The sequence below is a fragment of the Polypterus senegalus genome, chromosome 15 (genome assembly GCF_016835505.1).
Source record: "Polypterus senegalus isolate Bchr_013 chromosome 15, ASM1683550v1, whole genome shotgun sequence".
In the NCBI taxonomy this organism is placed as follows: domain Eukaryota; kingdom Metazoa; phylum Chordata; class Cladistia; order Polypteriformes; family Polypteridae; genus Polypterus; species Polypterus senegalus.
In genome coordinates this window covers 94827751-94844484 of record NC_053168.1, presented here as the reverse complement: position 1 = coordinate 94844484, position 16734 = coordinate 94827751, and the positions used below count along the sequence as shown (strand labels likewise).

At 38.4% G+C, this 16734-nt stretch overlaps 1 protein-coding gene across 1 annotated transcript in view; it reads left to right on the top strand.

Annotated features, from left to right (window-relative positions):
* The window catches only part of LOC120515454 (lysophospholipid acyltransferase 1-like), a 267682-nt gene that overhangs the window by 141721 nt on the left and 109227 nt on the right, over positions 1-16734 (top strand). Inside the window, 1 exon segment of the mRNA XM_039736483.1 lies at positions 11071-11254. Within this exon segment, the coding sequence (XP_039592417.1) occupies positions 11071-11254 (184 nt within the window).

Here is a 16734-nt window from a genome sequence, read left to right as displayed (position 1 = left end):
TATCCTGTCTAAATTATACAAGTTAGAAATAAAGTAAACGTTAAAAGAACAAACATTCAAATTTCTTTACTCTTATGTAATTTTATATAAAAATAAACTTAAATTTTAAATATCCCAAAAGATTTTGCTCTCCATAAAAATATATCCTGTTAAAATTATACAAATTCAAATATGAACATGGTGCATAACAAAACCTGGAAATATAAATAAAATTTGTTCTTTTCAGCAATAACAAATCAAATCATTCAGTTGTCTTTGCTCTTATGTCATTTTATCAGAGCTGGACGCCTGGCATCTTTTTTTGGCAAGAAGTTTGTTTATGTTTGGTGTGAGGTTCTGTGTTGTGGAGATTCTCAGGATGGACTGCAGGTGCTCATCAGTGAGGCGACTCCTGTGTGCTGTTTTATTAGTCTTCATGACTGAGAAGAGTTTCTCACACAGATATGTGCTACCAAACATGCACAAGGTTCGAGCTGCATGTAGACGGAGCTGGAGCATTTTTGCGGGAATGGAGTGAATAATCTATGCGGGCCCTGAAGTATTGTACTTTGCCTTCAGTATGCCATTACACTCCAGCTCAATCACCTCCATCTGAATCTGCACAGGTGCAGTTTCCACATCGACGGCAAATGGGTTGCGAAACAACTGAAAATTGTTTTTTTGTTCTTCAAAGTCACCAAAGCGCCGTGCGAACTCAGTGCGCAGTGCGCTCAGTTTATCAGCAAAATGCATATTTGGGAACACCGTTGTGCCGATTTGGTTCAAGATTACTTGGCAAAAGGGAAAGTGGGGCAAGTTGCACTGGTGCATTTGTGTCTCCCATAAAAGTAGCTTCACTTGAAATCACTTTGTGATTTTGCACGGTAAAATGTCTGCTGAAGTGTCAGATTCTTCTTTAACTCTTCTGCTTTCTGTATCTTGTGCATTGCATTCAGGTCTTTCAGGTTATCTTGATGTTTTGTCTCATAGTGCCGTCTTAGATTAAATTCTGTAATTACAGCCACATTAGCTCCACAAATGAGACACACGGGTTTACCGGCAATGTCAGTAAACATATACTCAGCCTCCCATCGGTTTTTAAAGGCTCTATGTTCAGAATTACCTTTTCTCTTCGGCATTGTGTGGGCTAGCTTCGCAATAACTTGCAGCATCATAAGCTAGACTTGATTAACGGTAAGTGTTCTTTCTGCAAGGCAGCTGAAGCGCTGCATTATGGGATCTGTAGTTTATTGTGTTACCAGCGCTTCATCTCCCCGGGCCATTAATAACAATAATACAGTATATAAAATGATCTCGGGCGGATTTAATTACACCGGGCGGATGTGGCCCGTGGGCCTTGAGTTTGACACATATGGACTACATAGAACTTGAAAAGATATATTTTTTCGAATGTGATCGCGCAATTCAGATCGAGTTGGCGCACTACAGTACATCGAGCCAGCGTGCTATTGTGGTTTTGCCTGCGTGCCTCAATAAGTTACCCTCCCCTCGCTCTTACTTTTTTACCGTTCATCTAATGAATACACTGAGTATGGCTTTACCAAAACAATCATTGATCGCGAATAAAGTATCATTATTCATAAAGCTTCAATTGGTGATCTGTTTTTCTGCGTTAACCGCATATTTTTTCATACGTCTCAAACCAAGGGGATGCGAAGTTAAAATGAATAAAAATGCGTGCGTACATACTCAGTGCATCCCCTCTCGGGAATCGAACCTCGGAGCTAGAGGCGAAGCTTCTACTATTGAGCTATGGCGTGTGGTTTGTCTATTTGAGCGTAGCAGTGTAATTCGGTTTTTGTTCAGCACTCTTTGGAACTGTTGTTTTTGTCTGACGCGTCAGTTCACGTGAGCCGCTTAATATGGTTTTATATGTCACTCGCTCGCTTCTAATTGTTTCGCTGCCTTCTTAATTATATAATGCATGTTCTCTTAAGTGCTTTTTGGAGCTCTTCCTGGTTTTCTACGTACTGCGTAATTATGTGTGAGGCGTGATGATGTCACACGAAATTCCGCCCCCCCACGGCTTTCGAGCTCAACTCCATTACAGTAAATGGAGAAAAATAGCTTCTAGTAATGACAATTATGCGTAGAATTTCGAAATGAAACCTGCCCAACTTTTGTAAGGAAGCTGTAAGGAATGAGCCTGCCAAATTTCAGCCTTCTACCTACACGGCAAGTTGGAGAATTAGTGATGAGTCAGTGAGTCAGTCACTCAGTGAGTCAGTCAGTCAGTCAGTCAGTGAGGGCTTTGCCTTTTATTAGTATAGATAATAACAATATGCAAAGTACATTTGAATATTGGCAACCATACAACCTGATAAATGTTGATGTGTAGTTTCAGGCAACACACAGACTTGATAGTTACTTAGAATGTCCTCATTTTTGTTCTGCTTTCTTCTGAACCTGCCGCATGCCTCTCTCAATATGGCTGCTGAGCAGTGCTCTTCACTGTGTTGTCCTTTTTAGTTCATTGTGTGTGAGACAGTCTTTCATCAGTTTGGTAAGAGAGAGAGAGAAGGGGGTAAAGCAAGCAAATTTAAAGATTTTCAGATTTTTCAATCCCTAGAGCCAATAGGGCACCATGGTACTTAAATGTTTCTGATACAAGCCAGTTTCAAACAGCCATACTTCAGATCAATGGGGGGACAGAACACCTTCACACCTGCCCTCCAAACAATGTGTTAAGGTGAAGCTTGGCAGTTAGGCAGCCTGGCACTGAGGAGGTTGACTGAGAGACTTCAGCAGAGAAATATTGGCCAGACTTGTTTGAGGCACTTCCCCTAACCCTGTCGTGAAATTATAAGGATTCATTCCTAAAAGGGGGGAAGGGGTTCTTAACCATCAAACCACTGCTATTATTATCAATAATGCAACACTAAATTTACATTGCTTTGTCTAAGTTACAAATAAGGACATACAAAATATTTATCAACTTGTATACAAAATGTTGTGCATCAGGTACTGCACTGTAGTACTATAAGCTATTGATAATGCTAGGAATAGGTGCTGCAATAACATCCATGGTGTTTTTTACTAGCTTTGTTGGCACTGAATCTAGGGAACAAGTAATAGGTTTCATTTTAGAAATTAAAATGAAGACTTCCTATTCTGTTACAGGATTACATTTTCTAAAATACTGAATGCAAGGCAAGACAGAGTTTGCAAAACTAGTATGCAATTTGCTCTATGATGCTTAAATTTGGGATCTTATATTTTCAGTTTCCTCAGAAATGCATAGTCTGTAATAATGTTTGTTGATATTTTGCACCATAGTTCTTAATTCCCACTTGTTAAATCAGACACCTAAAAAGTACATGATAATTATTAATCTGTTATTTTAGAATAGCAGTCTCAGCTTGCTTTAAAGAGAGCATTTTTTGAGCAAATCAAAAGACCTGCAGCTTTGTTCTCCTTCTACACTCCATTTTTCAATACTCTAATTTAAGAGCTTGAGTGCTATCATTACACCAGGGAGAGTTTTGATGTGCTTTGATCACTTTTTTTAAGGAAAACTACTGCATCCAAAGCCTCTGTCATGGTCATTTTATAAATTCATTTTAACACGGTTACACTTGACTTACTGAAAATATCTATACATTTTGAAGCAGAGTTACAATCTAGTTGTCACATTGTTTTTGTTTTAATCTTTGAATGTATTTGTAAGGGCGGCACAGTGGCGTAGTGGGTAGCGCTGCTGCCTCACACTTAGGAGACCCGGGTTCACTGGATTACACGCCGGAATTTTCATGTTCTCCCTGTGTCTCCATGGGTTTCCTCCTGGTACTCTGGTTTCTTCCTACAGTCCAATGACATGCAGGTTAGGTGCATTGGTGATTCTAAATTGTCCTTAGTGTGTGAGCCCTGCAGTGGTCTGGTGCCCTGCCCAGGGTTTGTTTCCTACCTTGTGCCCTGTGTTGGATAGGATTGGCTCCAGCAGACCCCCGTGACCCTGTAGTTAGGATATGCGGGATGGATAATGGATGAATTACATGGAGTAATATTTAAATTTTGAATTTCAACTCTAAGTTATAATTACATCTAATGTCTAATTATTATTATAAGTTGGACCATTGACAGTCTGACAAAATCCTACTGAATTTAACAAATAAGTAAGATATCTGCTAAATTTGTCAGTTTCCACATTAATCTGTACATTAAAATCCCCCATCAATGCTACACGATCATAATTTATAGCCAAATCAGATAAAAGGTTGCCAAATGAGCAATGAATGTGGCTAGCACTACAATTGTGTTGGAATCTGTTTTAATATTTAAAATAACTGCCTCAAAAGATGTGATTTTGCCTGAACTTTTACAAGCAATTTGCTTTTTGTGACAATTAATTATTTCAAGTCCGTCTCCTTGACCTGTATCTCTAGATTTATGAAGGAATGTGTATCCATATGGTGATGACTCTGCTAGGGGAACAGTATCAGATTTCCTTATCCAGCTTTCAGTGAAAAGACACAAATGGGATTTTGTACTTAATAAAATATTATTTACCAATTACTTCCAAGACAGTGAATGTTTAATAAGCAGCATTTCTGAGCTGGTGACATATTTTTTTGTTTTAATTTGAACTAAGTTACTATTACAGGATCTGGTTTTATCTCTTGGTCCAATTATACACAAGTAATTTAAGGTTTGCATCATGACTCATTTTATAAAATGCTCCACAACAGGAATTATTGGTAACAGCTACAGGATAGTAAGAGGTGGAATAAACAACAGCCTGTGATTTAAGATCACATATCTGTGGCCTGGATGATGCTCTGCTTAGCCAGCCAGGCAGTTTTGCTGAAATATTTTACGATAAAACAAAAGATCCCCCCCAGTTAGAATGAACATTCTCTTGGAAAATCCAGGCCTTTCCCAAAAATCATCCCAATTGTTCACAAAAGCTATGCTTTTATTTGCACACCAGGTTTCTAGCCAGCAGTGAAGGGAATATAATCTGCTATAAATCACATCCCCCCTCTATAATCTTGGTAAGGGGCAAGACATAATTAAATTCTGACATTTTCTTTTTGCTTTGGTGAATAGAAAGATGAAGTTCACTATTAATGCCTCTGATTGCCATAAATAAATATTCTTAGTACCGACATGTAGCAATAAGACATTTAATATTAGTTGCTGGTTTAATATAGTTTTGAATTCTAACATTCTGCACTATGGAATCGATAATTATGCATGCTTTATTGTTCTTAGACTCCATTGGCATTCTGCAGTGTGCTTTGAATGTGTTCTGGGTTTGAAATGGTGATGTGGGTGCTGATGGACTAAGTATTGGCTTTTTAGACACTTGTCTAACTGTTAGCCACTTGTCCTGTAGCAGAATTAGTGCTGCTATTTTCGGCTGCGCACTGGCTATAGGAACCTAGAGAGACAGAAGCCAAATTAGAAATAGCCGAATTGTATAAACTAACTGAGTTGATCCAATTTTCTGCTTGCCTGATCGCTGTCAAGTTACTAATGCAGTCCTCCAATTCACCTCTTTTCCAGACCTTTTGGCACTTTTGGCAGGTTAAGTTGTCTGTATTGTTGGTCAGAAAACATGAACTGTACATGCTGCAGGGGACACAACATATTAACGTGCCCTTGACAGGCAGAGAACACATGCATCTTATGTTACTGAATTCATCTTTATTCCTTTCTGTAGTGACTTCAGTGCTTTCTGCTTTCAGCTGAAACACTAGGAGATAGTAGGGATTAACATTTCACAACCCACTGGGCAAACAACTTTGCACTGTTGGTTACTTCTCTTGATCAGATGTTGGCTTTACTAAAGTTAAATTAACTTGAGGATTTGAATCGCTTTTGGCTATTCTTTTCTGGTGCTTATAAAAAAAAAATAAATTAAAGGAAGATCCAGAATAGAATACATTGAAAAGAAAGGATTAAAAATTATAGCAAATTTTCCTAGGAGAATGATAATTCTGTGCATATCTAGGATATTAAAAATAGAACTAAACTGAAGGTATGAAAAAAACAAATTTAAAAAGTTGGATTTTAGGAGTTTCTTAAAATGTTTCACAGTACTCTGGGCCTTCTATAAAAACTAAGTGTGCTAAAGAAATTCATTACTGTTTTAATGCATTGTACTGGAATTCTATATACAATTAAGAGCATTTTAAAATATGTTCTAAAGCACACATTTAACTAATGTGATGATGATGTCTAGTGAGACCTAGTGCTCAGCTTTTTTTAACTAAGATTCTTGTTACTGCATTTTGTTTTAAGTCTTTCTAAGGTAGACCTGTTAGGTGTTACAGGTTCCAGAATCTTTAGATGTTATAAGAAGTTTAACATTTTCAGTGTTTATTAAATGAAACAATGGAGTTTTAGCAGTATAGTTATTATGCAATGTGAAGTTAAGATCAAAGTTCATAATAACATATAAGTTATAGCCTTCGTTATTTCATAATGCACTTTTAATTTAGTTTTCATCTGTTTCTGTATGCCTTCTGATAGTCTGTTTGTAAGTTTGGACACTGATTTTCCCAAGGTATATTTAGTTAAAAGCTTCTTAACAGTTTTTTTTCAGGAGTAACTCTCACTGTTAGAATTAGCCCTAGATTCAGACTTGGCATGTTGGCTGGGTACCATGCTGACAAAGATCAAAAGAATGTAGCAAGTTAAACTCTTTTTTCTTTCGGATCTCGCTTGTTATTTAAATGGAAACTGAAATCACCTAATCATAGGAAGCTGTCATAATTAGTTATTATTATAGATAGAAAGTCTAAGAATTCTTCAAAGACATTTTAGTGGATGTTAAATAGTCAATATGAGACAGTATAATTCCCTGAATACGTACAGCAAAGTACTTAAAAGATGAAGAGTACCAAAACTGCTATTTTTACACTTTAAACAGCTCAAGAAAATACTTGCTGAACTACCGCTTTTCATTCACAAAGCAATGTTTTAGTCTTGATAGGAATTATGAAGCAAAATAAGTTTTTTTTTCTTGTGTTTCTCCTGATCACATCTACTACTGTTAAAATGTGTCTCCAAGTGTTTATAAGTATACACCACACCACCTGCACCCCAGATGATATGTCATCTCAGCCTCCAATACAGGCTGAAAATCTACCACCAGCACTTTTGTCTTGGTAATGTTCAGTCCTAGGTGATTCTTCCTTTAACACATTAAAAGTCCTCCACCACATTTGTTAATTCTCTAATAGATTCTGAAAATTGTAGTTGCACTTAAAATTAATAATATAGGGGCTAAAGTGAAAGGGAACTAGGACAATTCCATGGGTGATTTATGTTCCTGACTACTATCTCTGACACACAGTCAGTTTAACCTCTCAATCCATCTCTTATTAATTATAGTCCATGACACTGGGCAGTGTGGGGGAATTTATCTGCACACCTTGATACCACTTCCCATGAAGAAAGGCTGAAATGTGTTAAATTAATTATATAATTAAAACAATATAGAAGATCATCTCAAGAGTGAAAGTTGTGTCATCTACTCCATGGTTTATAGTAGGCAAACTACTGAGTATAGATGTATAGCCAAGGTTTGCAGTTGTTTCTGGATCATGCTCTTAAAAGTCTTCATCATGTTTATTGTGAGAACTGCTGAAGAATTGCTCCTTAAGAGCAATGAGACACCTGTTTTTTGGTTAGACAATGTAAGGTGTTTCCTACAAAAGGTATGGAATGTATTAAGTCTGTGAAAATTAGGCTGTCTGCTTGGAAAAGAACTCCCCTTAGTATTCCAAAAACACATTAAAACTGCTTTTGACTAAATATATCGCTTTACCATGTGCAATGCTGGTACCTTAGTTAGCACTTCTGCCTCTAGGATCCTGCATCCTTGCCTCAAATCTCACTTCCAGTTACTATCTATGTAAACTTTGTACATTCTGTTTTGCATCTGTGATCTCAGGTTTTCCATTTAAAACCTAAAGATGAACTCCTTGTTATGCCAGCCTGCCTGTCTGTTTAACACCCCATAGGGAGCTCAGCTTGGTTCATTATAGCTAACACCTGTCAAGACATTATGCCTCTTTGTGGTAGTGATCGATGACCAGCTATCTTTTACAGACCGTGTTAAAACTGTCTCTTGATCTTAGTTTCTTTCTGTATAACAATCACAAGATTAGACCATATGTAGCAGAATATGTTGTACCACTCCATCAAGGCTTTTGTCTGGACTACTGAAACTCTGTATTGACAGGAGTACCTGCATGTGCTACCAGGCTGTTGCAGATGATTCCAAAAGCTACATATGTCACTCCTCTTTTCATTTCACTACATTGGCTCACTTCAACACCACATATTAAATTCATAGGCTTCATGCTTGCCTACTGAGTAATCAATAGGTCAGCAATACATATTTGGAGATGCTTGTGATGTCCAATGCTCATTCTTTCCCACTAAGATCTGCTAGTGTACAGCATCTACACTGTGTTTTAAATTCCCTCTGGAATACACTCCTCACCTGCTGACCTGGGGCACCCCCACCTTTATCAAAGAGATTTCCTTTTGTGGGGTTCAGTGGAGCAGTCCCTTTTCTCAAGAGCCTATAGTATGTCCCCAATGTTTTCCCTTCTGGGCCTGGCTCTGGTCCATAGGGCCCATGTCCACATGCCTAGTGGTCTAGGCTAGACCCTTGGATCGAAGCGCACCCCAGGTTCCACCTACAAACACAGACTGTCTCCGAAAACTCGGGAACAGTACTTTCCCACCTGATCTCTTCAGGGCTGATGGTGTGCTAAGGCTTCTTTCTGGTTTGGCTCCTGATTCCATAAGGAGGCCAACATCCTGCTGGCTACGCCAATGTGAAATGAATAGCCTTGACACATGAACAAGGTTTGGGCAGCTACCCATATACTTAAATCCAGGCTGCAAAAGGCAAATATGTTGCACAATTGTGTACAGAGTTGAGTCCAAAATAGAACTGAATACAATGTGGAGGTTGACTTGCTTTTAAGGCAGATTGGCAGAAGCGACATCATTGAGGCCTGGAATCAGGAGTGATGTCTTTAGGACCAGATCCGCAACTGCCATCCTCAGGGCCAAAACTGGAAGTGACGTCATCGGAACCAGGCAGAGTTTCCCATGTTTGGCCTGTATAGATAACAGAGAAAGGGTTAGCGTAAGATGCCACCCACCCCTAAGCCTACCGTGGAATTACCATCTGTTGGTCCTTTTAGCTACCTCCCAAGTGCATGTGTGTCACAGATGTAATACATCATGCTGACCAACATTGTGGAGTCCTCTTTCACCTGTTCAGTCTTTCCTTAAGGCTTCAGAAAGTGCCACTGCTGTGGAAAACATCCTGCATTTTTCATGTACCAAGGAAGGCAGGCACCTCTTCCCCTAATGACTACAGATTAGTGGCACTTATGTCTCACATCATGAAGACCTTTGAGAGACTGCTCCTGGACTATATGAGTCCTCTTGTGGTAGACCACCAACCCATTGCAGTTTGCCTATTGGACAAAGATTGGAGTGGAGGATGTAACTATATATCTGCTCCACAAAGCTTATTGTCAAATGGACAAAGCTGGCAGCACAGTCAGAACTGTTTTTTGATTTCTCCAGCATCTTCAATACCATCCAGCCATGCCTGTTAAGAGGTAAGCTCGGAGATATTCAGGTGGATAAGCCTATGATTTCTTGGATAATGGATTATCTTTTCAGGCTGATCATAGTTTGTGAGACTCAAGCACTGTGTTTGAGATATGTATGTGAGCAATACTGGAGCACCACAAGGAACAGTCCTGTCTCCCTTTGTCTTTATTCTGTAAACCTCAGACTATAATTATAACACCAGGTTATTACTCTTGCAGAAATTCTCAGATCATTCCGCCCTTACAGGGTGTATTGGTAATGGGGATGAGGCAGAGTATGTAGGGGTAGAATGTAAATGGGGAAACAAGGGTACCTAAAACATAGCCTTGTGGGACACCTTGAGAAAGTGTAGGAGTATGAGATTTAAGTTTCCAAATTGAAATAAATTGCTGCCTATCGGTATAATAGGATTTCAACAATGCAAAAGCAATGGCACGAACTCCAACGTGTGACCAAAGATGGGAGAGTAGATTAGTATGAATGACTGCATTAAATGCAGCACTAAAATCAATAAATAATAAAATATTAAAACCAGGATCAACAGAATGGAGAAGATCATTGATTACTCTAAGAAGAGCAGTACTATACTGTGAAAAAAGTGAGAATCTAAGTGGAAAGGCTCAGGAAGGTTGTTATTGAGCACATGTGCCTGTAGCTGGGAGGCAAACACCTTCCCTAAAACTTTTGATAAAACTGAAGGTTGGAAATGTGTCTTTAAATACTAAGAACTGAAGAATCAAAATAAGTTTATTTTTTAAGAACTGAAGTGATAATTGCAGTTTTCAAACAGAGAGGAACTAAACAAGTGGAAAGAGAACTATTAACAATCTGAGAAATAGACTGGAAGTTTTAAGATGCGCTCTTGGTGATGGTTCAATGAATCATGTGGGAGCATTGGAGTTCATGATCAATTCGTGAATATAAGATGGATTAGTTAGAGTAAAAAAATTGAAAGTGATACACAGTGCACAATAACAACATTTGAGATTAGGGGCATGACGGAAGTAAGTGAATGGGATGGGAGTGAATTTAATTTTGAAAGAAATTAAGGAAATCATTGTGCAGTATAATGGATCCAGTCAAAGTAGCTGATCCAGTGTGCAGAATCTCATTGATGGTTGTGACAAGAGGGCTAGGTTTATTTCTGCCCTCACTGATAATATTAGAAAGTAAGCTGATCAAGTGTTATTAGTAGCATTTCTTTTAATAATATCAGTACAATTTATTCTGTTTATAATGACAATACATCTTGCCACATATCATGAACTCTATATACTTTAACCTTTTTCTTGAGCTTTGGTTTATCCGAATAAGTGTTATCCAGATAATCTTAGATTGGATATAAAATGTGTGGTAGTAAATATTTTATTCAAAGCATGTAGTTCCTTTTAAATGAAATTAGAGAAGAAATAGCACAGTTAAACACATGGTCTCTTGATGCTATAGCTAGTTTTTATCTTTGTCTTCTTTGTTTTTCAGGGAGAAGCCTTCACTAATAGAATATTTAAGCTATCATCTTAATTTCCTGAGCATCTTGGCTGGACCATTCAGTAACTACAAAGACTACATTTCTTTTATAGAAGGAAATGACATAAGTATGAAATTATTAGAGATTCAGACAAAACAAAAACAGTATGAAAGGTTGACCATTCCTTCTCCTACGGTATGTCTTTCTATATACTGTATAATAAAGAAGCAGTTATTTTCCAGAGTTTTAAAAGAGGTTTTTCTTCATTAGTTATGCTTAAGACATTAGTAGCAATTATAAAAAGTAGTCAGAATGTCATTCAAACAATTCTAGGTAAATTTAAATATTGTGAGCAATATGAACAAATGCTGCAGTATCATTTTAGTTATGAGCCATGCAGAAGTACAAAATTGAATATTGTGCATATTTCTGTGATCAATTAAAAGACTAAGTTGCACAATGTATATTTTATTGACAAAGTTAAAGATATCAAGCAATGAAATGTTTTTATTTGGAAACGTAACATGTGACCTTCAGCTGGACTTGGAACACAAAAACAATTAAAATTATACAAGTACAGTAATATACATTATACAATAAGATCTAATAAATTATGTACACATAGATTTGTTCTGTAATCTCCAAGGTTCTGCATATAGCCAATTGTGACCCTAATTAACTCTTTTCTCATTTTTGTTACAGATTTAATTCACTAATTAATGCTCTCATTTAATATATGCCATGTAAATTTCTGTATTTTCAACAGCAGTTGTGGTCACAATCTTCTTGGCCTTATGGATAGCAGCGGATGACAGCATTTTTACAAGCCAGCACAGAGCAGCAGTTGGCTTTTTGTCAGTAGTGCATTGACACACAACAATGGTAGGATTTTCTGAAGTGAATATCTTTATGTAAAAATACATGTGATTTATTGACTTGTATCTGACATGTGATTACAAGAAGCTGACAGCACGAGGAGTAAATAAGAAATGTATCTCTAATTTGAAAACAGCCATTCACAGAGCACATACACATATATCTGCCATTACCAATCCTGTGTAAATGCAGAATCTTAGTAACCTAAAATGTAGGAGATAACTGAAAGAAGAATTTCACATAGTTATGGGGTTAGATTCGCAAACAAACCCTGGATTCTGTAGTTGTCAGACAACTTCCCTTATGGAGGCATCACTATATTGCCATAATCTGAAACATAGAAGTATTAATATCTTACTATCATTCTAGAATTGATGTAAAAGAATAAAATGAAAATGTAGCAATGAAAACCAGGAACTGTGCAGCATGTAAGAGGTACAATTACCCTTTTGCAAGTTGTCCAGGTCAGTTGTACATTTAGTTTATTACACATGTGTTTCAAGATGTCTGCAATGTTAAAAACATATATTTTTAAAGTTTTATGTTACTGTATGCATGTAGTCAAAAACAGAGCAAAGTTTCAAGATTCTTAAGGTTGTTCTAAGGGTTAAGGATTTTTCCACTTCAACTACCACAACCACATTTGGTACTTTGTTCCAAATTCTCATTTGTGTGAAAAAATGGTACCTGAATTTAGTCTTTACAGTGCTTCCCTCTAATTTCCACTGCTATCTTCAAATATGTGATTCACTTTTAACTGAATGAGTTCTGTAGGATTCACTTTATTAATGCCTTTATAAATTTATAGACCTGGATTAGTTCTGTGGCCTCTGTCCAAATCTAATTAGATACCCCTTAATCTTTGAAAGATCGTTTGGTTGACTTCTTTGAACAGCATTTTGAGCTGTTTGTTGAAGCATGGGGATCAGAACTACAAACAGTACTACAAAGTTTTAAAATAATGTCCCTTGAGTAATATTTACCTATTGTTGTAAATAAAGGTAATTGCCGAAGAATTAGTTTTTCCTTTTATTTTTAAACAAAGTTTGGATGTCTTTACGACAACAAAGTGATCTTACAAAATGTGGCTGTCATGATGTGCCTAGTTACACACAGCATCAAAGTGACACAACATTGTGTAACGATGTGGGTTGGTTTTATGCTCCCATCTTCTGTCTGGGAGCCCTTGAACCCATCATCGTCGGTAATGCTACCGATGAGCAAAGCAGTGAGGCAACAACATAGCAAGGGGATGGTGCAAAAGTGTTAAGTGCTTTTATTTAAAATCAAACACAAACAAAGTGTCCAAATTAAAGTGCAGTGTCCAAAGTTCCAATAAATAATTCTTAAAAACAGTTGTGAAATGTGGAGGTTAAAATCCATTAGAAAAAATCTTCTAAAAACAACGAGGTTAAAATACTGTAGGAAGCAGTCTTTTAAAAACAACAGCAAGCCCGGTGCCTTTTTACCTGGTGGCTCCCCTGCTTCCACCGTCTGGGCTTCTCAACAGGGGAGTCGCCCTACTTGCAGCTGACCTTCACTCTGCCTACTTCAGCTGTTCAGTTCACCTCTCCGATCCCTGGCTCTGGTAGGCTGCTCCTGACAGCGACTTGGGATCCACAGCGACCAGGGTGCCCAAGCTGAAGAATACACTCCCCCTAGTCTGACTCCTGCTGCCTTACGCGGGGAGTCACCCACCTTCCGGTCAATCCCGTTCTATGATCATTCAGCAGGAGTGACCATTACTACTATTCCCCGGGTGTCGGCCCAACACCCAGGCTCACTGTTCAGCTGCAACGCGAGCCTGCACTCGCTCGCTTGCTCTCCACTGCTTCATGCTTTCTCCTTTCTCCAGCAACCTCCTGTCCGTTCTTTCTTTTCATCCCTCCTTCCTTGCCAACTCGTGCTTCTATTTATCAAGAGGGCATGGCAGCTGTGGCAAATCAGCAGCCCCTGGAACAATCACGTATGCGGACGACTTTTCACCTGTGAACTTAGGTGAGAACCGCCCACATCGCGAACCGCCCCAAGAACCACTTCAGTCACACAACCACCACCCCCCCCTCAACAAGGCACAGGCATGGTGCTTATTTATTTAAAAGTGGTCCTTGACAAGAGCTCTGGACCCGCTATACCACACATTGTAAAATTGTGGCTCCCAGAAAAAACAAATGCACAAAATGGAGCAGATTGTGACATCATTATAATTAGGGCACACGATTTACTGCGGCAAGAAAATTCTTCAGTAAGAGTGATAGCTGTCATTGATCAAATATTCTCACAGATCTGAATAAGTCTATTGCCGGCTCTTGTGCTTTGCATCTTCACAGCTAATGGTTGCAATTGGAAATCTGGACAATTTCAGGCAAGACAGTAAGTCAGGCACTTTGTTGTAGACATCGACAGCCATGAATTGACTGTGCCTCAAAAGAAGTCAGAGTGTTCATAATTGGCTGCCAGTGAACAGATACAAATTCAAGTTCAGCTCTCAGCTCGTTAAGCTTATCAGTACTTTGCAGCAACGCCGACAGCTTCTTTAACTGGACTGTAGCTCCACTATGTTCGATTTCAGTAGCAATGAACAACATATAATAGTCTAGATACTCAACATGATACAGCACAACCTCGAGCCAAGAGTTCCATCTTGTGATGACTGGAGTTGGCGGCATGACTGCCTTTTCAACTTTCATTTGTCACAGATGATGAAGATATCTAGCACCACGTCCTGAGGCTTTGGAGAATATGCCCTTAACTAAAGCAGCCAGCAAATCACAAAGTCATAGTGCTTCACGAAACTCTTCTCCAACTAATGACAGGATGTGGGCCCAACATGTGATATTTGGCAGTATTCCTCGCAAACTGTCATGAAAACATTTTTTCATATAAGCTGCATTATCCATAACAAATGCTACAATGTCATTGAAGTGCATATTAACCTCAGTCAGAGTACAGATAATTAGCTGCGCAATGCTTACATTGTTCACTTCGGTTAAAAAATTTGTGTTCACTAACATTGCTGTGCATTCATCTGGTTTAAAAGCATTGAGCGGTTGAGTAAGTACATTCACAGCATAACATCCAACAACATCCATTGTTTCATCAGCAGTAACGACCACTTTCTGTCCGGCTAGCTTCGCTATTATATTAGCCTGTTGTTGGTTGAAAATTCTTGTAATGTATAGTTCCCTAAGTGTATTAGCCTGTGGTATTCCACCACCGCCCTTCAGGTTCTTCTGCATAAAACTACGCATGGTAGGGTTGTCAACTTTCACCAGCGGTATATTGGCTGCCATAAATACTTCAAACAGTTTCGTCACTAATGTATCTTTGGCAGCAGTTGATCGTTCAATGCATCCGGTAATAGTACTTTGTTGTTTGCTGCTTGTGGGGTCGTTCATGGCCTCATGTTGTCGTTTATTTGCACGCTCTGTGTGCTTTTTTGTCCCTAGATGATCAGTTATAGTCTGGGGTCTAACATGATCAACCAGTTCATTACAAGTCTTGCACCACAATAAACCACCTTCGGCATAGAATTTATCCGGCCCAAATTCTTTAACTCGCTGTTCCGGTCCAATATTCACTAATATAAAATATTAGTTTTATTGCGTTGCTTGTTATTGTTATTGGCCACACTCAATGATTAATTTTACTAAATTTAAATAAGCCTAATTGATTGTAAAGTACACGATAGGTCAAATTGTTACCACAGGCAATAAATTGATTTAATAATTACTACAAATATCACTAATGCTATAAATCGACTTAAAAAATTAACGTTTACTCGTCCAACGGAAGGGCTAATGACGTAATGAGATGATGCAATAGGCTAAAGAAAGAACTTAAAGAAGTAATCAAAACTAATCATACTAATATCAATATGCCTCAAATGGTGAGATTTCATTCAGATTTGGTATTTTCCGCGGCAGTTAGGTTAATTCTGTGGCATGGCGTTTTACTGCTGCAAAACCCTAAATTCCGCGGCGTGGCGTTAAATTCCACAGGCTGCGGTAAATCATGGGCCCTAATTATAATAAAGAGTAAAAATATAAAGGAAGGTAAACCAAACAAAAAAGACCCTATCTATACAAATCTGATATTTTTAGAATGTGACCTAACATTTAAAATTTCCATCCATCCATTTTCTAACCCGCTGAATCCGAATACAGGGTCACGGGGGCCTGCCGGAGCCAATCCCAGCCAACACAGGGTACAAGGCAGGAACCAATCCTGGGCAGGGTGCCAATTCACCGCAGGACACACACAAACACACCCACACACCAAGCACACACTAGGGCCAATTTAGAATCGCCAATCCACCTAACCTGCATGTCTTTGGATTGTGGGAGGAAACCGGAGCACCCGGAGGAAACCCACGCAGATACGGGGAGAACAACATTTAAAATTTCTTTTTTCAATTTCTTTCAAGCAAGTAGCATCTGTAAATGTCAATTCTGATACTTTGATTATAAAGAAATTTCTGTTAAAGCTTTTCAGATTTTACTATTTCACACATCAGCATTAGAGCCAAAGAACTGAACTGCCAGGAGCATTTGTTTTACCAAATCACCAAATCACAACTTTATTTCTATACTAATAAAAGGCAAAGCCCTCACTAACTGACTGACTCACTGACTCATTGACTGACTCACTCACTCATCACTAATTTTACAACTTCCCATGTAGGTAGAAGGCTGAAATTTGGCAGGCTCATTCCTTACAGCTTACTTACAAAAGTTAGGCAGGTTTCATTTCGAAATTCTACGCGTAACGGCCATAACTGGAACCTACTCACATATATA